This window comes from Nematostella vectensis, chromosome 9 (genome assembly GCF_932526225.1).
Source record: "Nematostella vectensis chromosome 9, jaNemVect1.1, whole genome shotgun sequence".
Classification (NCBI taxonomy): domain Eukaryota; kingdom Metazoa; phylum Cnidaria; class Anthozoa; order Actiniaria; family Edwardsiidae; genus Nematostella; species Nematostella vectensis.
In genome coordinates, this window is record NC_064042.1 from 8,744,581 (window position 1) to 8,767,984 (window position 23,404).

General features: G+C 39.2%; 2 protein-coding genes across 3 annotated transcripts; one reads left to right on the top strand and one right to left on the bottom strand.

The window, feature by feature from the left end:
• The first annotated feature begins 1,438 nt into the window (after positions 1-1,438).
• LOC5515392 (glucuronokinase 1) lies at positions 1,439-16,170 on the top strand. Of its 2 annotated transcripts, XM_048732442.1 has the most exons (28): positions 1,439-1,621; positions 2,258-2,364; positions 3,104-3,148; positions 4,761-4,847; positions 5,448-5,501; positions 5,801-5,867; positions 5,953-6,024; positions 7,035-7,123; positions 7,436-7,496; positions 8,610-8,705; positions 9,022-9,093; positions 9,185-9,279; positions 9,914-10,019; positions 10,099-10,178; positions 10,312-10,380; positions 10,454-10,514; positions 10,886-10,902; positions 11,116-11,173; positions 11,409-11,501; positions 11,908-11,968; positions 12,161-12,235; positions 12,629-12,667; positions 12,844-12,901; positions 12,968-12,997; positions 13,299-13,337; positions 13,754-13,817; positions 14,886-14,957; positions 15,406-16,170. In XM_048732442.1, the coding sequence occupies exons 1-28, from the start codon at positions 1,565-1,567 to the stop codon at positions 15,472-15,474; spliced, it is 1,893 nt and encodes a 630-aa protein (XP_048588399.1). In that variant the 5' UTR covers positions 1,439-1,564; the 3' UTR covers positions 15,475-16,170. The 2 variants fall into 2 exon arrangements, with proteins under 2 accessions (XP_048588399.1, XP_048588400.1); XM_048732443.1 differs by lacking the exon at positions 5,448-5,501 and having other exon boundaries at positions 1,440-1,621.
• A 5,746-nt stretch (positions 16,171-21,916) lies between these two features.
• Positions 21,917-23,052, bottom strand: LOC5515391 (protein BTG1). Its single transcript, XM_032385153.2, has one exon. It carries the CDS (start codon positions 22,842-22,844, stop codon positions 22,290-22,292), a length of 555 nt encoding a protein of 184 aa, XP_032241044.1. The 5' UTR covers positions 22,845-23,052; the 3' UTR covers positions 21,917-22,289.
• Positions 23,053-23,404: the final 352 nt, after the last annotated feature.

The window sequence follows — 23,404 nt, forward strand, 5'->3', positions numbered from 1 at the left end:
TTGGCTTTCGCTTTATTATCGCTCTCGCTCTCAGCATGTAGATTGCTATCAAACAATTGGCAGAACCTAAGTCTATTTATATTTAAAAGGGCCTATTTTTACAGCCTACATGTTATCATCCTAGCAAATAACCGTGTGGGAAAATGTATCTATTTTATCGTTTTATACCTTCAGGAACCCTGTATGGGATATTTTGAAATTCTCAATTAATCGTTCCAGGGCAATTGTTTCATTATTCCAGTGCAATATGGATGGTTAATGGGAACCGCATATTTCTTATTTCTAGACTGGTAAAACAACAAACAAGATTGAATTGCCAAGAAAAAGATTGTGGCTACTACTGACAGAATTTGGCAGACGATAGGATCGACTTTGGATACATACACTCTTATCTTTTTTTAAGAACGTCTAACGTTCTTATTTTGGGGACATTTACACGTAAAGGCTGAATATGTTTATAACAATGTTCTTAGTCTTTAGTATATATAATGATATAATACCCAATAAATTATTTGGAAGAAAATCACACTAATGATCAGTATAATAAGATAATAAGGTTGTTACTATGAGCACAATTTGATTCTGCATTTTAGAACGCACCAGGACTAAAAAAGAATGTTTCTGCTATCTGAGCCTCAGCATGTTCTTAGCATTTTCTTAAAATTTGGTGAAATCTCAGGTTGGACGTGCTTATAAAAAAGGTCCTTATAGAAAAAGAGTGTACTGCAAAGATGCCCTCCTTGCCCGAGTTGATCCTGTCAAGTTCATCGTTATTTCAGAGTCTGACATCTGTTCCTCACAACTTTTGATCTCGGCCCTCATACTTTTATATTATTTTGTGTAAAAAGGGTTAGGTTTTTTCAAACATCACCCCCCCCCCCCCATCAAAAATCAAATGGACCGCCCCTAAGGATGCCTGTGAAGGAATATACATTTGTATATATTTGTTTTTGTTAAGAATATTTTTCTGTATAAAATGGGATAATGTCCAACGTATAAAACAAAATACGTATATCCCTTTGTGGATTTACAGGCTCCACCACTGTTTAGAAGTTTATTTCCTTGTTAACTGATAATAAACTGTATCGGTAAATCCAAATGTTATATACTGAAGGCTATAAGTAACTATATTATGGTTTATGAAGACAAAAGTATTAAATACATTGGTAATTTGGCTTAATATTTAATCTGTATTTGTTCCTACAAGCTAGATCACCTCAGTAAAATATTTACAGCGCCCCCGCCCCCCCCCCCCCCCCCCCCATCCTTTGAAGGTTCGGAGCACCCCTTTTGGTGGTTCAAGACTTTTGAAGCCCCCCCAATATCTTCTCTCCCCCTCGCACGTTGTATTTAATGAACACTCCCTTATTTTCCATGGTTGTAGCAAGGTTTTGGGCCACCTGTGGTACATGGAGTTCGCGGGATACCTATGTTATTTGAACCACGCGTGTGGCTGGTGCGAGTGATCTTTATTTTGGATGACGGAGAGTCGACATTGTTTATCCAGTTGTAAAAAGTGTAAATATTTTATGCTAGTAAAGAATTGTTATGAAAGAAGCGAGAAATGATTTGTATTATTCTTGTCGCTGGCCACGGGACTCTACTAGAGAGAGAGATCAAGGTAAAGTCAAGCACGATTGTACATTTCTTTGAACGCGTTCGTTCCGTTTGTTTTGCCCCCCCCCCCCCCTCCCCTTTTGGATTTTTTTTTGGTATCTTTCACGCTTTATACTTCTAAACGATTGCTACATCTATTGTTCATTTTACTTTGATGAATGTAAGTTTATTTGCTTTATTTGGCTATCAAATGTGATCCACGTATAATAAAAGTAGCAATTTTATTTTTAAATGCCTAAACTTGTATAGTACCGCAGCGCCAATGGCCGAAGAGTAGCTAACCCCTCCCCCACCCCCCTCCTCCTCATCTTTTATCTCAATGACCTGAAGAATGCTGTGCTCCCCCTCCAGCCTTCTTCACTGTCTCTGTCCCCCCCCCCCCCCCCCTAGGTATTTTGGGCTGGCTACCACCATGGGCTGGGTTCTTTGAAAGCAAGTTTGCTCTTACCCAGGAATGGATGCCCGTTTTATCCAGTCGAATGTCGAGATAACCATACTTATCCCTGGTTTAGCGCTATCCTGCTTTTCAGGAACCAGCCTCTGATATTCAGCTAATGTTTGAAAAGTCATGTGAATGTCGAACAATTTGTATTTGTCGCCCTGCATCTTTGTCTGTCTTATGTTGTCACTCTATTCTTAGAATGACCTATCAGGAGAATACTCAGAACTTCAAGGGGTCCCAAAGGCACTACTACCTGGAGTGGGTGGCAAGCGTATTTTGGATTTCTGGTGGGAAGCCATAAAAATGTAAGTGTCTTGTTGTTGGGTGTTTTTGTACCATACCTTATGCCTACATTAAATAGGTTTTTATGACATGTATGTTTTAAAGAAGGCCAATCAAGTCGCTATTTTTCACAAAAGGCATCCATTTTCATCGGCTAATTCAAATGGGTAACCAAGTTATTTTTAATCAAATTTTGCCAACCAAGTATCGGACTTCATTCCTAGATTGTTATTTTGAAGTTTGCTTGCAAATAAACCCCTATATTTTCAATTATAAACAATAATAAAAGAGTGGTTGATCAACATTTTTTAATGCAAACAAGATAAGTACATTGTTTCAGTTGTAATATTATCTTACATTATGCATTAATATCTAAATACTGCATGCTTCAATCCTGTCACTCACTCACTATCCATTTACATTTCCACTTATTAGCGGGTATAGGATGCCGCATGGAGTTACGCAGAATTATTCAAAACACTTTTCCAGGCTTTGCTGTCTGCTGTCAAGCCTTCCGTCAGGCCCAACACATATTATGCCAAGCTCCTCATGAACACACAGTGTGACTAAGTCAAGCTTTGAAATTGATTTCAAGACCTGTGGATTATTAAAGGACAGATGCTCAAGAAATAAGCATTAAAATTTTTTTAAGTAATCAATGACGTCAAATGTGTGTCTGTACTCTAATAACCAGCTCTCATATTTTACCAGTGTTGTATAAATGCTATTCTAATCAATATTTTTAAATTTTGCGTGGTTTAGGAGACAGCTGTTTAGTGAGGTGTACCTGGTGACAAATGCTGACAAGTAAGGCTGGTGCAAATGATGTCAGTAGACAGCCACTAAATTGTGAGACTTTTTCAGTGGCAAACTTGCGACAAAATAAATACGAAATGACTGAGGCTGCTATGTCAGAAAGTAGGGTTGGCAGACAGGAAGGGGAAGGGTGGGCTCTTGCCTCTCCAACTTTTTTTTTACATGAATGTGCAGTTTTTACATGTATGTGTAGCTAAATAGTATTACAAGTATTATAAATCGATTGCTTGATAAAAGACCATATTATACATTTACATCTGTTTGAATAATTTTTATCTATACTCTATGTCAAATCTTTTCATTGTCTCTCCACCCCCCCCCCCCCTCCCCCCGTATCCCTGGCCACGCCACCCCCACTTTTGGGACCATTCAGCTGCTCCATGGAAATTGATTAAAAAATAAAACCTTTCAATGAAAGTAAGTCTTTTCTGCCTTATTCATAATAACTGGCTTTTTGTTGCTATTTTTTAATATTAAAATCAAGTTTGACACCAAAAGAGTACAAGTTGCCTACACATCTACCTGGTATTGAATATTAAACCAAAAAAAATGTCCACATTTTTTTTGAAAAAGATCTAGGCAAAGTTTTAAAAAAGAACCCTGAGTATCCTCAGACCCCCTTTACACCTTGCTTGTATCAATGTTCCCCCCACCCTATTTGGGTCAATATGAGTATCCTCAGACCCCCTTTACACCTTGCTTGTATCAATGTTCTCCCCACCCTATTTGGGTCAATATGAGTATCCTCAGACCCCCTTTACACCTTGCTTGTATCAATGTTCCTCCCACCCTATTTGGGTCAATATGAGTATCTTCAGACCCCCTTTACACCTTGCTTGTATCAATGTTTCTCCCACCCTATTTGGGTCAATATGAGTATCCTCAGACCCCCTTTACACCTTGCTTGTATCAATGTTCCTCCCACCCTATTTGGGTCAATATGAGTATCCTCAGATCCCCTTTACACCTTGCTTGTATCAATGTTCCTCCCACCCTATTTGGGTCAATATGAGTATCCTCAGACCCCCTTTACACCTTGCTTGTATCAATGTTCCCCCCACCCTATTTGGGTCAATATGAGTATCCTCAGACCCCCTTTACACCTTGCTTGTATCAATGTTCCCCCCACCCTATTTGGGTCAATATGAGTATCCTCAGACCCCCTTTACACCTTGCTTGTATCAATGTTCCTCCCACCCTATTTGGGTCAATATGAGTATCCTCAGACCCCCTTTACACCTTGCTTGTATCAATGTTCCCCCCACCCTATTTGGGTCAATATGAGTATCCTCAGACCCCCTTTACACCTTGCTTGTATCAATGTTCCCCCCACCCTATTTGGGTCATTATGATATGCCAGAGTCTTTCTACGTAACAATCTCTAGGTTGTGCTCTTTGGTTTCAAAATTAGCTTTCTCCCTATTTTATTGTTTATTTGTCATTCCTGGAAGCATAGGCCACTGTTATTCCCTGAGCTGTAAGAAGCATGGGCAAGAAAACTCATCTTTTCAATGTTACTTGTCATCATACACAGTAGCAATACAGAGAGCAAGTGGCCCCATCCTCCTTTGACATGTTTGCTGATGTTTTGGTTATTTTAAAGGTACAAGCACTATGAACGTTGGGCAACAGCTCACGACTTCCCAGTGGAAAATATAATCAATGATGGAACAACAACATTTGATTCAAGGTTTTTATTTTTTAATTATTCGTCTGTGCTGATTCTAACAAGAGCAATGGTTACCCAGACCTTATTATTCCTTCACTATTTCCTGTTCCCCTCTATACTACTGGTGGTATTTTGTTAGTGGTAGGTCTAGGGGTGCCAATGCTCCTTCAACCCTCTTCCTGAATTTATTTCAAAATATTTTATATGATGCCCCCCCCCCCCCCTTCGGTTTTACCCCTGATGTATTTCTTTATTTCATGAGACCCTCTCCAAACTTTAACATGCTCTTTTTTGTGATAAACTAATTACCAAACATGACAAGATTGTTTGTGTAGCTGCATACTGATGTTTATAAAAGATATAAATTGATAACAATTACACATGTGATGTGATAAACAGCAACACATGTAAACTATATGATAAATATTAGACTCAGAGAAAAATGGTTTCTCTTTAAACATCTTGAAAGCCACTTTCAAACACAATTAAAATACTGTTAACTCCTTTAATTCATTAAATATCCTGAACTCTGTTTAAAAGTCCCTAAAACTATAAAACCTCTAAGTCACAATTTTTCTTTCTCTGACTGCTGTCGCTGCTGCTGATAATTACTATTCGCAGAAAGGAGAGAATAGAACAAATGAAGAAGTATGGAATTTATTACTCAGAAAATGGGTGTGTATTTATTAAAATTAAACACTTAAACTAAAAATAAAATAACTCTTTGTAAGATGCAATACTTTTTAAACCTAAGGGTGCCATTCAAAGCATCAATGACTGCATGCCCATGACACTACCACCTAAAAGGTTAGATGATTTTGATAATGATTATGTTGGAAAATATATGGGGTCAAGATCCCCTTTGCAAAGAGCTAGATCAGCCCCTGAATATAACACTTTACCATGAAAGAGCTCCGTCAGAAGCAAAATAAAGTCTTTTCTGATTGTGATTCGGAATTTGTTGACCTTTTCAGGCTTGGTGCTGTTGCTGATTTCGAGTTAGCAATTAGGAACAAGAACATACAGGATGACGTCATGGTGGTATGGTGATCATTAATTTTTAAGTGCATTCAAATGATCATTTAGTTTGAGTATTGTCACATATCATGGTTATCTTTGCATACAGGTTGCTGGAGACATGCTCTTTCAAGACAGGAATTTTGATATTGCTCAGGTGGTCAAGTACTTCAAGCTGAAGGTAACAATGATAACTTATTCGAAAAACAATCAGAATCGGCTTGAACACCATAAACATTTTGAAAAAAAGTTCAGCCAATGATAAACGCATATTTGACGTATATTTGACCTCGTACGTGTAGTCGACCATTTTTGTCTGTCTATTAAGCGTGGGAACACCCTAACCTGATTGGCTGGAACTTTTTTTTAAATGTTTATGATGTTCAAGCCGGATCTGATTGGTCGAATTTGTTTCGCATGGCCCGCTTTCTGTGTCCTAACTGTAAGTGATGTCACACGACACAATGCTGTAGCAAACCATGGGATATTAGAGTGGCACAATACAGAAACATTAAAAAAAATATTGGGGGGCACAGCCACGCCCCTACTGGTCATTTCCTTATAGTTTTTGAAAATATTAGGAAGGGGGGCACGTGCCGCCAGTGCCCTACCCCCTGTAACGGCCCTGTGAAAGTTGAGTTTCAACAGCACTTCAGCAGTAAGGGATTTCACATGTCATGCTTTAACATCAAAATCATTTCCACACAAAAAAGCTTCGAATCCGTTTTTCTTTTCCGAATGTATTTGCATTTTTACATCCTATTTTTTTCGTTGTCCAAGAAAGACAGCTTTGGGGACCATTCATTGTTGAAAAGCGAATATAGAATATATTAGAGAATATATATTTTATATAGAGAAAGAATATATTTATTGGCCAGAGGGGTGTGTAGTTTATTACCGGTATTGGCCAAGGAAGGGTTGGATATTTTAAGTTGAATATACAAAGGGGGGCCTGAATCATAATGGCTCCAATAGCAGGCCTCTAAAAACACATACTTAGTAGATGAAGTTGAAATATTTGTCGATTTGAATGATTTTGTTCACCCAGCCGTTTCCTTTATTACAACAATGACTGGTCTCTTACTACAAGCTAATTCTTGTCAGAGGGAGGATTTTCATTGTTTGCATAGCAAAGATAAAAAATGAGCTTAATTAGACTAGCTGTGTATGACACTATTGTCATCTGTATAGTGTGGAGAATTGGCCATATATTACGAGATGGATCCTTCAGAGGCAACTGAGACACGTGGCATTGTCGAAGTCTGCCCTTCAACAAATAGGTAATCTTATAAATTATTTCAATATCAATGTTGTCTAAAACCTCCACAACATTCCCAAACTGACCATGACACATCTCTGCCGCCATTATAGATTGTGAGAGAGGGATAATTGTTTTATTCAAATCACACTAGTAAATTGGCCAATTTGTATCGTTAATGTCGGGCTTCTTCTGGTAATTTGCCTTCTCTGGGCTTTCAGTAGGGTCACATCTTTTTTTGGCGATATTCATTTCTTTTGTATTTATGTGAAGAAAGTCGATCGTACTTAAAGATGTTTTTTGTTATGTTTCTCATTATCTTCATGTTTATTAGAATTCTTCGATTCCTGGAAAAGCCTCATCAAGATTCAACTCAATCAAGATTAGCAAGTGTGGTAAGCTGGGTGCATAGATACTTTGTGGAAGTATTTGTAAATTTGCCTTATATACAGCAACTCATTTTAGTTTTTAAAACATTAGAAATATATTTTCTAAATCTCGTTTTCAAGGTTGTCCCTTGTATGGAAAGCACTTCCCAGCATTTGTACCCATATCTGTTTGACAAATATTAGGAAAGTAGAAAAAAGGGAAAAAATGTTTTTACAGGGCAACCAGTAAAACCGTGAACACCTAAAATATGTCTGGGCTGTTTATTGTTTTCTGACGCTAGAGAATTGAGACACTATGGCTTGTTTCTAGTTGACTGTTTTATCTAGCGAGTGATTGGTCGGAGCAAACATTCCATACATATTTCCGGCGTATACAGGCTTGGCGTGTCACAGTAACACGGATCCAAAAGTATCCGGATTCGTTTCGCCGAAAACGCATTACTTGATTCGCGTCCACACTATCGTTTTCGCATCGTGTTCGCCTGGATGCAGCCGTCCACATTAACACGGATTCAAAAGTTTGAAAACGCTGAAAGGTACAGGGTGACGTCACTGTGTATGATATGCGCATGCTCGAAGCAGCGCGCGCCTGCGATATGACGCCATCGTTTTCATTTTGATACGGATTCGACCGTCCACAATACGGACCAAAGTATACGAATTCATTTTGCAGTTAGGGTCATAACTAAAATTAGAGGCATTTTGTAAATAAAGAAATTATCCAATCACAGCAGAGTAACCACCCCCTCCCCCTTGGTATTTGTATGCCAAGCTATCCCTTGAAACACTTGAAACAAAATGGCGGCGCGAAGGGGAGTACGAATATACAGCCTAACCGTTTCTTTGAAGCTGTTTGACATCCTGAAAATAATATGCCACCATCAATATCGAAAAACACGCAGTTATAGTTGACTAAACGATAAACACAGACCCAGACAAGTATACGGATCCAAACGAATCCGTTTTAGTATGGACGGTCCCTAAGAAGTCCAGTAGATGAAATGACACTGGACCCCAGTCCCCCATGGGCCTTAGTTCTCTCGAACACACAGAAAACCCGAATCTTTCTGCTTTTGGTAGCAAGCCTTGTTCATCAAATGCATTTTTGTTACGTTCTAGGTGTTCTATTGTTTCCAGAAGCAGACATTAGACCTTGTGAATGTGTATCTGAGAGATCGGCTTGACTTGCCGGAAAGGGGCTTTGGCAAGTTCATGGTATGGCAATGGCGCGTGTAGCAAGGGGTGGGGGGATGTGTCTCACGACTTACTGTAATGTGAAACCTTAAAGCTTGTCACTATTGTGGAGCTTTCCCGCTCCTCGCTAAAAAAAATACCATGAAAGAGCTTCTTGAAATCCAAACACCATAAAATCTCTAGAACAGACATTGAATTTAAACCTGAATAATATTACCAGGGGCTCAAACAGAAAGTACTGAAGCTGTACATCAGACAGGACATTGGACCTTACTGTCTATTTATTATTTTTATGGATTAATTCAATCCCAATTCCGGTAATTTTCTCTTGTTCTAGGAATGGCTTGTAAATCAGACGCCAGTGTTTGGAATGAAGCTACCCACGGGATTTCAACTCATCGGTCAAGTCGTAAGTACCATGCTCCAACCCTTATACAGCCTCCGACAATAGGTGCTTGTGCGGAGTTTTCAGTGCTTTAAGAGAAGTTTGACTTTTTTAGGGTCTAGCTGATTATGAGAAATGGGTAGCTTACTTCTCTGATAAGAAGCAAGCCGAGAAATACCAACAACAGTTCACATCACGGGCGTATGCCAGGTAATGACATCCCAGTTCACACCACGGGCGAATGCAAGGTTTATGACATCCCAGTTCACATCACGGGCGAATGCAAGGTAATGACATCCCAGTTCACACCACGGGCGTATGCAAGGTAATGACATCCCAGTTCACATCACGGGCGAATGCAAGGTAATGACATCACAGTTCACATCACGGGCGTATGCAAGGTTTATGACATCCCAGTTCACATCACGGGCGAATGCAAGGTAATGACATCCCAGTTCACACCACGGGCGTATGCCAGGTAATGACATCCCCTTTGCTCACTCCTATAAGGAGCTGCCTTTGTGGCTTTCTCAATGCCATCACTTGCTCTAGCCTGACCTCAGTTTAGAGAGAGAATTAAAATCACAAGATATATATTTTATGTGACTCAGTGAGATTAACTTTAGTTGTCTGTATAAGTTACAGACTCAGCAATGCTTCATATAGTTTACACCCACCATGTCTGAGTTAGTTTGTAAGTACTGCACTGAAGATGGTTATCATGGTGGATATTGTAAGTGCAATGAGACGGGACCTCCGGCTTAACGTTCTAACCTGAGAAAACGAAGATTCGCAATTCCCAAGCGTAGAGAGCAAGGTTTTAACACCTTTAATTTTTTTCCAGAATCGGTCTGATGGGTAATCCGTCAGATGGTTACAATGGGAAGACTATATCTATGAGCATTGCCAACTTCTGGGCGGAGGTCACAATACAGGAAAGCGAGCAACTGGTACTCCGTAACTTCTCGATTTACCATTCACACTAATTTGACGACCATCTTAGCCTGTCGCTGTCTTATTATTTCGTAGGTACTGGTTCCACACCCTTTAAACGACCCCACTGAATTCGGTAGTCTTGGCGACCTACACGGAATTAGCAGAAAGGAAGGGTCAGTAAATTTGTTTAAGCGTTAAAGAAGGCCAATCACGCCGCCTTTTTATGCTTCCTATCTTATTTTTTATTTTTGCTTTTCTTATCTGAAAGTCGGTCAGATTTAACCTCCTGGCCCATTTGTTGCATAGATACCTTGGGGGGTTGAGGCTTCTACAGGCAACATGTAAGAAGTTCTATCAGTACTGCTACGAGCAAGGGTAAGATAAGCCTCAGTAACCGTCCGTTTCATGTTGGATCCCTTTGACTAATGCCAAGCGCTTGTTGTTTCAGGATTGCGCTGGCTAAGCGTAACTTCTCTTTGCGATACGATACAAACATTCCTCGGCAGGTGGTAAGAAAGTTGGCTTAATCATCATGAATGAAAAGAAAGTTAATCCCTGGCTGGAGATCCTTTTGTAAAGCTCGAAAACCTACCAACATGCGGAATAACCAAAACAGCCATCTAGATTATCCTTGTTGTTTCAGATAAATACAATTAATCGCGAAATTGTAATTGAAATTGTACTCGCTAAAACATGTATCTGTCTTACATTTTCATTTGTTAGCTGGTTAGCTTGGTGTATATTTGTTAGCTTGTGTTCATCATTAGGAAAACATCGCGCGGGTACCGTTTCAGGGAGGCAATTGTGGAAAGGGCAACCTTTTTACAGCGACCCCTTACGAGACTTCTAAATGCTGATAATTGTTTCATTGTTTTGACAGGGACTTGCCGGGAGTAGGTACGTATTTACATGATAATATAAGCGCAAAATGGCTCTTACTCATGATCCAAAACCAGAATACTGACAGAGTCTGCCCTAAATAAAGCAGTCATGAAGCACAAATTCGTCAGAGTCGACACCAGGTTTTGGTGTACTAGATGCATCCATTTTTCCTTGTGGGAAGGATGTCTTTCCTTACCCTCACCCAGATTGTATTTTCCTTGTGTTTAGTGCGATAGTGACGGCTACCCTCAGATGTTTGATGCATTTCTATAACATCACAGAAAAGGTAGAGCTTGAAATAACTGTGCGCGTGTTTGGGTTTTCTAAGGGATGTAATGGGAGGCTCTCTCCTTTGGGTTCTGATAATTGTTTTTCAATTTTGGCAGGTGATTCTTTTCTACAATGTAGCACAGTGCTAGATAGCGTTTTAAAAGCGGGTCTATTAGGCGATGTTTCTGTGAATCAAAATGATAAAAAGGTTTAGCTGCAAACAACACTTAAGTATCTTGATTTATTTGCAGGACATGCCAAAGCCACTGCAGCCACAATTTGTGTTGAATGTCGAGATGGACGAGCTATTTATAACGGCTGGACTACAAGACCGAGTCATCCAGGTGAGATACTGTTTAATCGGACTCAGGTAGCGTTGGCATTAAAACAGTCAGTCCAAGGCGTTTTTACCCGGATCTCTGATCAAGTTTTCTGGGGTTGATAAAAGTTAACATCACCGGAAACTCGTCCCAGATTCAAGGATAGGATGACGAGTGGTTTGAATTGTTATTTTGGACTACTAGAAAAAAAGTCTAAATCATGCAAAATACCCCCAAAACCATGCAGAATTTTTTTTTAATTAAGGTTCGAGGTTTAGTTTTTTTTGTCCAAGCCCGTTTAGTTTAAAGTTCAAGCACAAGCCCGGAAAAATGTCTAAAAATAGCAAATAATATGGGCATGTCTTCAGTTTTTTTTTTATCTGCTTGTTAATAAATCGTTTGGTGGTATATCTTTCTGATTCTAATATAGACATATGAAGGACTTGTCTACATGGATTTTAGTGCTTCATTAATGGAGATGCAAGGACATGGTAAGAATCAGCGATTGCTTATTAGCTTAGTCCCGTTTTTATTTTGGAACTGGACAGAAATGTTTAGTGGTAATATACCAGGAAGCAGTTGTCAAACGTTTTGGAAGAAAAGTACTCGAAGTAAAGCTATGTAATTGGTAACCGATATTGATTGAACAGGAGAGCTTCGATACATTTTCTTTTGTCTTGCAGGTGACTACATTCCCCTGGATGTACGGAGTTCACCTCCACTTTGGCTCGCATATTATACAGATCCAAGTGACTCTGGTATAACCATCTCGCAGCCACCATTATGTTGTCCGAGCAAATAACATTTCCAACGGTTTTGGAAAAGCAAAGATATTTTGTTTAGTTTTTAGATTTATCTCCTGATATGAAACAAAAGGTCTGGTTGTTGAGGGATCTTTCGCATTGATAATATGAAAACCCTGACACATTTTTTTGCGTTTGTGTCACTTGTTCAAAATTGAACTGCATTTTTAGCAAAATGTTTAAGCTTAGGCAGATCATTATTTAAGATGTGGGATAACCAGCTATTAAAAGACTGGAAGGATTTCCACATCAAATTTAGGATTTAGCATAGAGCATAGAGCTTGTCATTTTTCTTTTTATTGAATGAAATCAATGCCTGTCTGTAAAAATTGTTTCTTTGTTCCTCAGGGAAAATCCACAGCAACGTTAGAGAAAGATGGAATCAAGGTATGCAACCATTTGCAGACTTCTTATCATGCTGTGGAAAATGGAACCGGAAATCCAAAGCTGGTGTTTCTACAATGAAAACAATTTATAGTTTATGAAGATTAGTGATTTTGAGAACATAGCACATTACAATGTGATTAATGAATATGTGATGAGGCATATTGATATCCTTTTAGGTGACCCTGAGGTGACGAAAGCCATGTTGCGTTTTATGGAGCTTACTGACCAAGCAAGGTAGATGAAGATACCCTCTTTTATTCTTTCTCTGGCCATAAACTAATAATAATTCTTATTTTACAGAGACGCACTTCTAGAAAAGGACTATGAAAGGTATGGTGTGACATAATAAAAAAAATTTATGATGCGTTTTTGCTTACAACTGTTAGAATTATCCATAGAGGTAGAAGCAAAAAAGCATTTTAGGGGCTAAAGCACATTTTCCTAAATCAAATGTTTGGTAGCGGGCAACATTGCTTGATAAAAATATGGGGATTGGCCACCTCATCCTCGGTACACTAAATTACTATGTTTTTTTTTGTTAGCCAGCTACTTTTCTTGGGGGGAGAGAACCAGTTCCCCAGGATATATCATCCGTGAGTCTCACTCATATTCTTTTATTTTCTGTCTCTAGACTTGCTTCTCTCATGAATGAGAATTTTGATGTTCGAAGGTAAGGAAAAAAAAGATTGGAAGGGAGAGGTGCTGCACTAGAATGTTTCCCGTCTTTACTTGACTTGCATCTATAAAACAAGTCAAGTCTGTGTTATGTGAGATTTTATACATGGTTTGTATAAAAGGGAGCTGTATGGAGTTAGATTTGGGACAAAATTCATTTGTACTCCTTAGGAACGCCCTTAGGAACGCCATCGATGTTTCGATAACAAAACACACACTTTGATGCCTTTCTGTTTAAAAAGGTCTGCATTTTACACCTGTGCATTGAAATTCACTTTTCAGCAATAAGAATTGAGCCAAATGCTCAATTGAACCCACCCTGTTACCCCACACCACCACCTGTTAGTACACTTGAGCTCCCATACAGCACTTGGCATTATGCCTGACTATTGTTGTGCGTGGTTCGTGTAGATCAATATTTGGGGATCAAGCAATAGGAAAAACAAATCTCAGAATGATTGAACTGGCCCGACAGGTAGGAATCATAACCTTTTAATTTTTATAGTGGAATAAGCAGAAAAACATTTTGCAGCTCTTTTATATTAGATTTACTGTAATATGCGGCGAGTCTGAGACTTTGAGATTCTTTGGTCGAGGGTAGAGAGGTGTGCACTGCACCCGTTGTGAACAGCGTTAGCTGAATGTCTACTATCTCTACCTCTGCCTCGTACCCAGGCGCTTACTAGGGTGACCGGACTAAGCGCGCAGTGGTAGAACGAAAAACGGAAAGCGCCTGGCAGATTCTGAAAACAAAATGGCGGCAGATAAAGAGGTCAGAAAAATGCACGGTAAACAACACGCTTTTATTGAAGCGAAGGGAGCAAAATGTTCACCAATCTGTCCTACGAGATCGTGTTCCTTGTCCTCACTCAAGGAAAATAATGAATTTTACGAGAAAGCCGGAGTAGCGAATTATTTCCGTATCGCACACAAAATCAACTTTGCTGACAAGAACATGTAGGAAGCTCTAGCGTTACGACGGCTACTTCACGTAAGCGAAACATGGCTCTTCCTTCAAGAACTGTTTGAGAATAGAGGCGAGCATGAGAGTCGCATTACCTTCCTCCCTCGTAGGCGTTTTTTCGCGTGATCGACGCCTGCCAAAAAACGCCTGCGAGGGAGGCTAGGAAGGATGTGTCAAGTTCTTCGATATCGCCCACCGCTATCGCTGACACTCGCTTGGAGGGTGGACTCTAAAAAACTTATTTTCAAGCTACATTTCTTTGATTATTTGTACTTCAAAACACAAGTATATACAATTTCAGAAGTGTCTAAACAAAAATGAAAGTGATTAATGTAATTTCGTAGCGGGAACGATTTTCCTCTCGAAATCCAGAAATCGAAAACGATGTGACAGAAATCGGACAGAATCTGAGAGGCGTCTCATTTCTCCCTTGTTCCTTTGCGCCAGCACTAAACCTTCCCATGACTCATTGCGCTCACTCGTATATTTCTCACTTGTTTTTACTGACTTGAGACGCCTGGGTACGAGGCAGATCTCTACCTACTCTATCCTTACTCAGTTTGTCACATTTGTGTTAAGCATGGATCTGCCGCAAAGTTTCCAGGAAGTGGAGGAGCTGTCATAGGTTTATGCCAGAATCCAGAAAGATTGGTATAGTATGCCCGTCTTAAATCCATAACTACAGATTTGCCCAGGGGAGGGGGCCTAAGAGGGTAAACACGATATGCAAAAGGTCCTAGATTTGGCTATTCTTAGGTAAACACAACTTTTTGCCCTCCCTTAGCCACAAACCTGTGTTTCAACTTATCCAAAGAATGGTAGCCTTATCTTATTCTTCATTTCAAAACCATTGGTTAAGGGCTGCAAAGCTAAAACCTGCCTCTACCACAAGTTATGTCATTTCTCATAAAAGAAAAGAATGCTCTCTATTAAAAGGCTATTTCTCAATTGGGAGTCAGCCACGCCCCTACTGGTCATTTTCTTATAACTTTTTCAAAATATTGAGGGACACGTGCTCCATGTGCCCCACCCCCTGCTAAGGCCCTGCTGCTGGAGGGCACAATGTTATATATAAAAAATATTGTTTTTTGTCTTACAGAAAGAGCTCAAACAAGCATTTCAAGCCGAAGGATTTGTCATATGTGATATTGTCCCCTTCTTCTCATGACCAGCACCCAATGCAACTACCTGTCAATACCGGCTCTAGAACTGATAAGAAAAGTCTAAGAATAGTCTAAGACAAGTCTAAGAAAAGTCTAAGAAAAGTCTAAGAAAAGTCTAAGAAAAGTCTAAGAAAAGTCTAAGAAAAGTCTAAGAAAAGTCTAAGAAAAGTCTAAGAAAAGTCTAAGAAAAGTCTACCTTCACAATTGACAGGGACAGTAGAGGGGTTGTGTCCTTACTCTTCTAGGGATCCCGGATATGCCCTGGATGATGCTAAGCTAAATAGCACCAACACAATCATTGATGAGTCAAAGTAATAAGAGTATGGCCAACAAGGGCTTGATAACTATGACAGAAAATGTATAGCTTTACAGATATGTAACTAGGTTTTTAAAACATTTTTGGGTCATGACTTGAGGCAAGTGTAAGATAGATAGATAGATAGATGTGTTTGATTCACCCTTTTGCAGTGGAAACTGAATTACAGGCAGTGCGCAATCACATTGATGACTATACAATAAGACAATTAGCATATTTAACAGTCACAAAATTTGACATTCTGTTAGTATTACATTGAATTACATTGAATGAGCGATCAGATCTTAATTCGTAAGGGTGTAAAAAAGGTGATCTTCTGCAATTTATTAGGTTATATAGCGTATTTTGGTTATCTAAAGACTTAATAAACCTTTTACAGAAGGCGTTTCTTTGGCAGCAATTGACGGCAGATCAGTGGTAGCCAGGACACATCGTATTCTACCCACGGAAGTGCCCTCTTTTCGACACGCTCAAGGGCATCAACTAGGTATAGCGGTAGATTTGAAAATACCACACACCCATACTCTAGGACAGGTCTCACTATAGTGCAATAAACCTTAACGAGGTCGTCACACGGGACACCACATTTTCTAGAACCCTTAGGGCATATTGTCTACTGTTGTTTTTTTTTATTATTATTATTATTATAAGGCCACAGTGTGCGCCCCAAGTCAAGTCATCAGAAAGAACAATTCCGAGAAGCGTGAACGACTTGACGCATTCTACAACCATGCCACCGCTACATATGAGGGCACCACACGCAATTATTAAAACTATGAAAGTCAATCGTTATGGTCTTACATTTAGCTGGATTCAGTCGCATATTACTATCCTCAGTAAAACGTTGGACGTCATCAACAATGAAACAGGGCTTCTGGAATTACGCGCTTTCTCCGCGTAATCCACAAATTTCCGCGTAATTTAGCTAAATTTTGAAAGACAAAACATTTAAGTGCACAGCTGATGTGTTCTTTTAGGGTTCTTACCTCTATTTCTCGTAAAAAAAGACTTTGTAAGAGTGCTCCGTGGTACTGTGATAATATTCGTAAAGAAAAAGCTAAGCGCAGGAAACTTGAAGCTCTGTGGCGGAAAACTAGACTAGAGGTGCATAGGCAAATGTATACCGAACAATGTGTACATGTAAACAAATTGTTATATGACTCAAGAATGCAGTTTTATGCTGGCATAATTGATGAAAATTCCACCAACCAACGCACACTGTTTTCAACAATTCAAAAATTGCCAAGTCTCAATACTGCCAAAAAACTTCCATCACATACCTGTAAAAGGGCATTGGCAGACATTCATTTTTTTTTTTTCACGAACAAGGTACAAGTAAAAAGGGAAGGTTTTCCAACAACAGAAACCGATGACAATGAACAAATTCTAAATTTTGAACAAACACAAAGCAACTATGCTATCCCTGAACTTAATGAATTTTCTCCAACTACAGTGCATGAACTTTCTTTTTTGGTAAGCAATATGATATTCAAGTCATTCAGCTTAGATCCCCTGCCTGGTTCCATTGGGATAACAAGCAACAGAGCGCCTGACATATAGGGACGTGGTGCGAAACGTGCGAGGACATTTATTTCAGTACAGTTCTTCTCTTTAATCAGGCTTCTACTACTTGAATAACTCTGCGTGGTGTTGCTCAAGCGACAAATGAATAACTGGCGGCTGTTGAACAGGCAACAGACTGAACACTGTTGTGATTGGGAAAAAAGAACTTTTTCATGATTTATGCCATGAATCATGGTTAATGTGGTATGTATGGACTTAGCTCAGTTAAAGTAAGAATATATTTTAAAATAACAGAAACATGCATTGGATGATTTAACTTTGCCGAGATTCTTAAGCATATGAAGCATTGCCCTTTCATGGCAAACATAGCAGCAGTAAGTTGGTATTTTACCAGCGACTTCTGCCACCACCTTCAATTCAATTATTTTCTTATTACTTACTTTTGGCAAAAGAAATAGCCATAGCCATAACCAGCTGATCACTTTTCCTTAGCAAAAACAAAAAGACCTCAGCCATGACAATCAGCTAGGTTGGCTAGAAATTTCTGACCACTTTTCCTTGGCAAAAAAAAGGCCCAAAGCCATGACAATCAGCTGAGTTGACATATTTGTAATTACCCTCGTAACAAATAAACAATTTAACAACATATTCCTGCCAAGTGTTGTTTTTGGTGGTAAACTTTCGCAAGAATGATGTAGTTTTTTACCACTATTCTTCGAGTTGGCAAAAATATTCAATTTTTGAAATATTTTTGAAAGAAGCTCACTAGATCATTATGATTCATACAAATCTCTTGCATTAGAATGAAAAACCTTCGATTCTCCATAACCTTTGCAATAAATAGCTACTGTGTTACATTGAACAGTCATACTATAGTTCTCTTGAGTCAATTTTTGTATAGCATTTCCCAACAACATACAAAACTCGAAATCCACTCAAGATGATATTTATATTACCAGATAGCAGGGACTGTATTACATCTCATAATTGTGTTCGATTTACATTCAGGCTTATAATTCTGTTTATAGTAAAAATTCTTGATTGTACAATCTAGACAGCACAGTATATAACTCATTCCCAGCATTCATTATCTTTTCAAAACCCAAAGAGCAAGTTATTTGTGGTCTTCATTATAAATTAATGCACTAAGTGACATAGCTACACATTCTCTACCTCCATTCAACCCAAATAAACTGACATTATATTGGAGAATAAATAGAATAATGACATAGTTTGGTCATATATTCTTTATCAATTGTATTTACATCAACAGACAATTCTTCAGCTATTTCAAACAAATTATAATCATTTCTAACGACGTTAACAGATTGTTCATAAATTGCTGTATTCTGCATATCTTTTCCATACACTCTTTTTATATGAACCTTTTTCATTAGAACGTCCAGCCTGAGATTTCGCCAAATTTAAGAACATGCTAAGAACATGCCGAAGCTCAGATAGCAGAATTTTTTTTTCTTTTTTAGTCCTTATCCGTTCTAAAATGCATAATCAAATTGTGCTCATAGTAACAAGCTTATTATTGCTATTGATCATTAGTGTAATTCTCTTCCTAATAATATATAATAGTATGATATTCTTATATACACTTAAATTTAAGAACATCGTTAAGAACATATTCAGCCTTAAAATGTCCTAAAATTAAGAACGGCCCAGCCTCAACTGAAAATTAGACATTCTTATAAATTGATCACTGTGTTCCCCCTTGTTTCCCACGGACTCGTATTCGTAACGTCCCTATATGTCAGCCGCTTAGTTGGTTGTTATGAGCGTCCGTATAGGTCATGTGTACTTTTGTCACCCACCCTCCCCTCCCACAAAAACTAAATTAGTCACTGTGTTCCCCCATGTTTCCCACGGACTCGTATTCGTAACGTCCCTATATGTCAGGCGCTCATTGGCTTGTTATGAGCGTCTGTATAGGTAATTTTGACGAACGTCCCTATATGTCACGCGTCCCTATATGTAACGTCCCTATATGTCAGGCGCTCATTGGCTTGTTATGAGCGTCTGTATAGGTCATGTGTACTTTTGTCACCCACCCTCCCCTCACACAAAGACTAAATTGGTCACTGTGTCCCCCCTTGTCTCCCACGGACTCGTATTCGTAACGTCCCTATATGTCAGGCGCTCAGTTGGTTGTTATGAGCGTCCGTATAGGTCATGTGTACTTTTGTCACCCACCCTCCCCTCCCACAAAGACTAAATTTATCAGTGTGGCCCCCCTTGTCTCCCACGGACTCGTTTTTGTAACGTCCCTATATGTCAGGCTCTCAGTTGCTTGTTATGAGCGTCCGTATAGGTCACGTGTACTTTTGTCACCCACCCTCCCCTCCCACAAAGACTAAATTGGTCACTGTGTTCCCCCTTGTCTCCCACGGACTCGTATACATAACGTCCCTATATGCCAGGCGCTCAGTTGGTTGTTATGAGCGTCCGTATAGGTCATGTCTACTTTTGTCACCCACCCTCCCCTCCCACAAAGACTAAATTAGTCACTGTGTTCCCCCATGTTTCCCACGGACTCGTATTCGTAACGTCCCTATATGTCAGCTCAATGGCTTGTTATGAGCGTCCGTATAGGTAATTTTGACGAACGTCCCTATATGTCACGCGTCCCTATATGTAACGTCCCTATATGTCAGGTAGCGCTACGGATATAACTGAATTTTATTAGGACAATGAAGCCGGAACCTGACAGGGGGGGTGGGTGTTTCTCATTCGTTAAGGTTTAAGTATTTTTAAACGCAATATATATTGTTGTAATTGTTATTGTTGAGTGCTATCACGCATTTCCGTGAACACAGCAAGAAATATATAATATAAATACGTCCTTCATTTGATATTAGATACAAGGATTTGATGTACTTTTTAACCTGTTCTTTGTTTATTGTATTTTTGTGGAACCTCTTCGGAATCTTGCCCAAAAAGTCTCGGAATCCCCCGGAACTCTCCCTAAAAAATGAACAATTCCTATCCCTTAGGGTATAAAATTCGCCCAAAGTTATCCCTTAGGATATATTAAAAATCTGCTATCCCTTAGCCCTAGTAAATCCCTTTATATCATGAGCCGTACCAAACTGATGCCAAAAATAGTGTTTGAAAATCGCGGCGTTAAAATCGATTCTACATTGCCGGTTTGATTTAGATAAACTCTCACACAATAAGTATAAGTAACTTGGATTCGATAACATTTTGAGGGTCAGATTCAGCAGGCAAGAAATAACAATGGCGGGAAAAAAGAAACGCTTATTCATGCACGAAGATCCAGCGCCACGAAAATCCAGATAATCCTGAGCGCTCGTACCTGTACTCTGCCCGATGCTGGATCATCGCGGAAGTTTTGGAAGCTAGAACAAGTAGACTCCTTTGCTCTTTGTGTCGGTCCTCTCCATTCTAGCTTGTATAGGAAGAATCTGAGTCCGACTAAAAGGGCGGCTGCAAAGTAGGCTAAAACCTCAGCCGATAAATAGTACTTTTTATAAATTGTATAAATTTTCAAATATTATTTTTTTATACATTTTAGAAAATTAATGTTATTTTATTTTTTTATTTTTAGAAAATTAATTTTGATTTTATTTATTTTATAACTTGAGTCCTAGCTCGAGCCCTGATTCGAGTCCTGACTCGAGTCATAACTCGAGTCCTAACTCGAGTCCAAACTCGAGTCCTAACTAGAGTCTTCGCTCGGTAATTAGTATATCTCATTAGACACTATCTTTTTTTATAAGAAAACTGAAAGCCGTTATGTAACGTTATGTTGACGGGTCCGTTCTCTCATAAGAGTCTATTTTATTTGTGGGTGGCCTTAGTGATTTCTAAGTGTTTAGGATATGCTCATTTAGTTTTCTCTTATCGCGATGCTTCTATCGGCGCATTTTCCGCATTTTCATATCTACATTTTATGCATAGGTAGGAAGACAATTTCTTTTGCCCGATTTTGACATTTAAAACATGTCGCCTTCTTGGCCTTTGTGGTATTGTGGCGTGACGAAAAGAATAGTTGCATGATGACGTAATTACATGCTGAATGTCGCTTTCGCTTTTTTAATTCGAATCAAGGATTTGCGCTACGCTAACAAACGCTATTCTCGAAAAAAGAAAACCTTTCAGTAACGACAGCCATAAGAGGGTCCATTGGAACTCGGCTTTAGCTTTCATTTCAAGCGCGATTTGTTCTAATCCCGAATCGCCGACCCTCAATTGAATGGATTTGTTGATTAACCCACCGTGTTTAAACTCATGTCTTTATTAACAAAGACAAGAAAATGCAAGAAAAAATAAAACGATTTGATAGACGTTTCTATGAGAAAAAAAAAATCCCCTAGCGCGTGACGAAAAACATATCTACTTCCGGTTCGTGTTGGCTAGCATGGCCTTGCCTTGAAGATCCGATAAAATAAGTTTCGCTAAAATGTCGCGCTCGATTTATGAAACTGGAACAAAATAGAATATAATAGCCAGAAAAGCTAGGGGATAACCGCTGGGTAACTAAAACATTATAGAAATGTATTTTATTTACGAAAATCTCAAGGAGGAAATGGACGCTTCGAAAACGTGACAGATAGCGTAGTATGACAACATCTCACTTGTAAAACCTCATATTTATTCCATTAAATTAAATATTTCCTCTGTAATATTCTTTACAAAATATTAGAGCACATAGTCTCGCTATTATTCACAAATTCATTAATTTCTGTACATATTTCAAATTGCTTTCTCCTATTTCAAAGAAATATTTAGCCTCCTTACAACTGTACGAAACCTTATTTGTATGTACACTTGCTCGCTAAACTGTTATCGAAAATATACAGTTATATAACAAAATTGTTTAAATGGGACATGTCTATGTATAAATGTTTCGTTTGTATGTACAGAAGTTTAAAATTTCACATCTAAAAGCGTTTTAAAACTAGCCCTTAAAAGTTCATGCGCTATGTCACACGTTTGAGTCGCTTGTCTTTAGTAAACTTGAGCGGTCATGAAGTTCGCTTCTCTATTCACCCAGTGGTACCTATTGAAGTTTTCCTTGTTCTGGAAGTACTTGGGGTTGTATGTTCGGTTATTCGCTGGATATGTGACGGTACAGTGATATGGACTTGTGTTGAAGTTGATTGGTGTGAATGGTTGATGGCGTCTTGGTGGTGGGGTGAATGTTGGCGAGGAACGGTGGCCGTAGATTGTGCGAATTGGAATTCTACCGACGCGACAGCACACATCCTCCGGATCTATCCATAGTGCAAGTCCATCGGGAAATACTTCTTGTAGTTTTAGCGGCGAGAACCCGCTTGCTAAACTCGCTTTTACGAGCAGTGGATCGATAGCGGTCGTGTCCACATTTAGGCAGCGATATGCGTTCCCTTTCAATGGTTTATTTGGGTGCCAGTGGTCTTGAAATCGCTCTGTTATCAATTGTTCTAAGTTTTCCTTGAATTGTCCTACTTGTTCGCTTGATAGCGAAGTATTTGTGAGGTTTGAAACGACGAAATTGACTGCAGAACTGACTTCGTTCTTCATGTTCCGGGAGATGTGTTAGCAGCAAAATGGCTTTCGTCGATGGTCACAAATCTTCAATACTGTTGTTTGTCACAGATAATTCGTCAATGTGTGTGGGAGTATTTTTTGGCAATGCCAGCAAAAAACAATTCTTCAGTTTCGTTCTTGATAGGCTGAGACGCTCTTAGTAATACTTCCTCCGGCAGATGAACGCTATTTATCTTTTGTTGTTGCGACCTTACGCGTGGATTCCAGAATTTGGGAAAATAACCCGTGCCGAAAATAGAAACAGCATCACAAATAGCCAATGAGCGCGCGGTAGAGAACAATGCTTGCTATGGCAACTAGGGCGCGGGTAATATGTCGCGTCAATGACGCAATGACATCAAGTATTCACTGCACACAAAGGCACGTGTTTACGTGGGACGCACGCAAGTGCAGTGCTTTTTATCTCCCGGCTGGAAGATAGCATGGGATGTCTCGAAAAGGATTATCGGGATTACAAAACAAACAATCTTAAATTGTGTCATAACATAACTTTTTAAAGCCTATGTTACTCAATTTCAAATATTTTTCACCGA

Bases quoted from the DNA above. Each gene is read 5' to 3' on its own strand.
- LOC5515392 (XM_048732442.1), top strand. From the start codon at position 1,565: ATGATTTGTATTATTCTTGTCGCTGGCCACGGGACTCTACTAGAGAGA. The intron at 11,502-11,907 runs GTGAGATACTGT...ATTCTAATATAG, and splicing joins TACAAGACCGAGTCATCCAG to ACATATGAAGGACTTGTCTA. The intron at 12,998-13,298 runs GTATGGTGTGAC...TTCTGTCTCTAG, and splicing joins CTAGAAAAGGACTATGAAAG to ACTTGCTTCTCTCATGAATG.
- LOC5515391 (XM_032385153.2), bottom strand. From the start codon at position 22,844: ATGAAGAACGAAGTCAGTTCTGCAGTCAATTTCGTCGTTTCAAACCTC.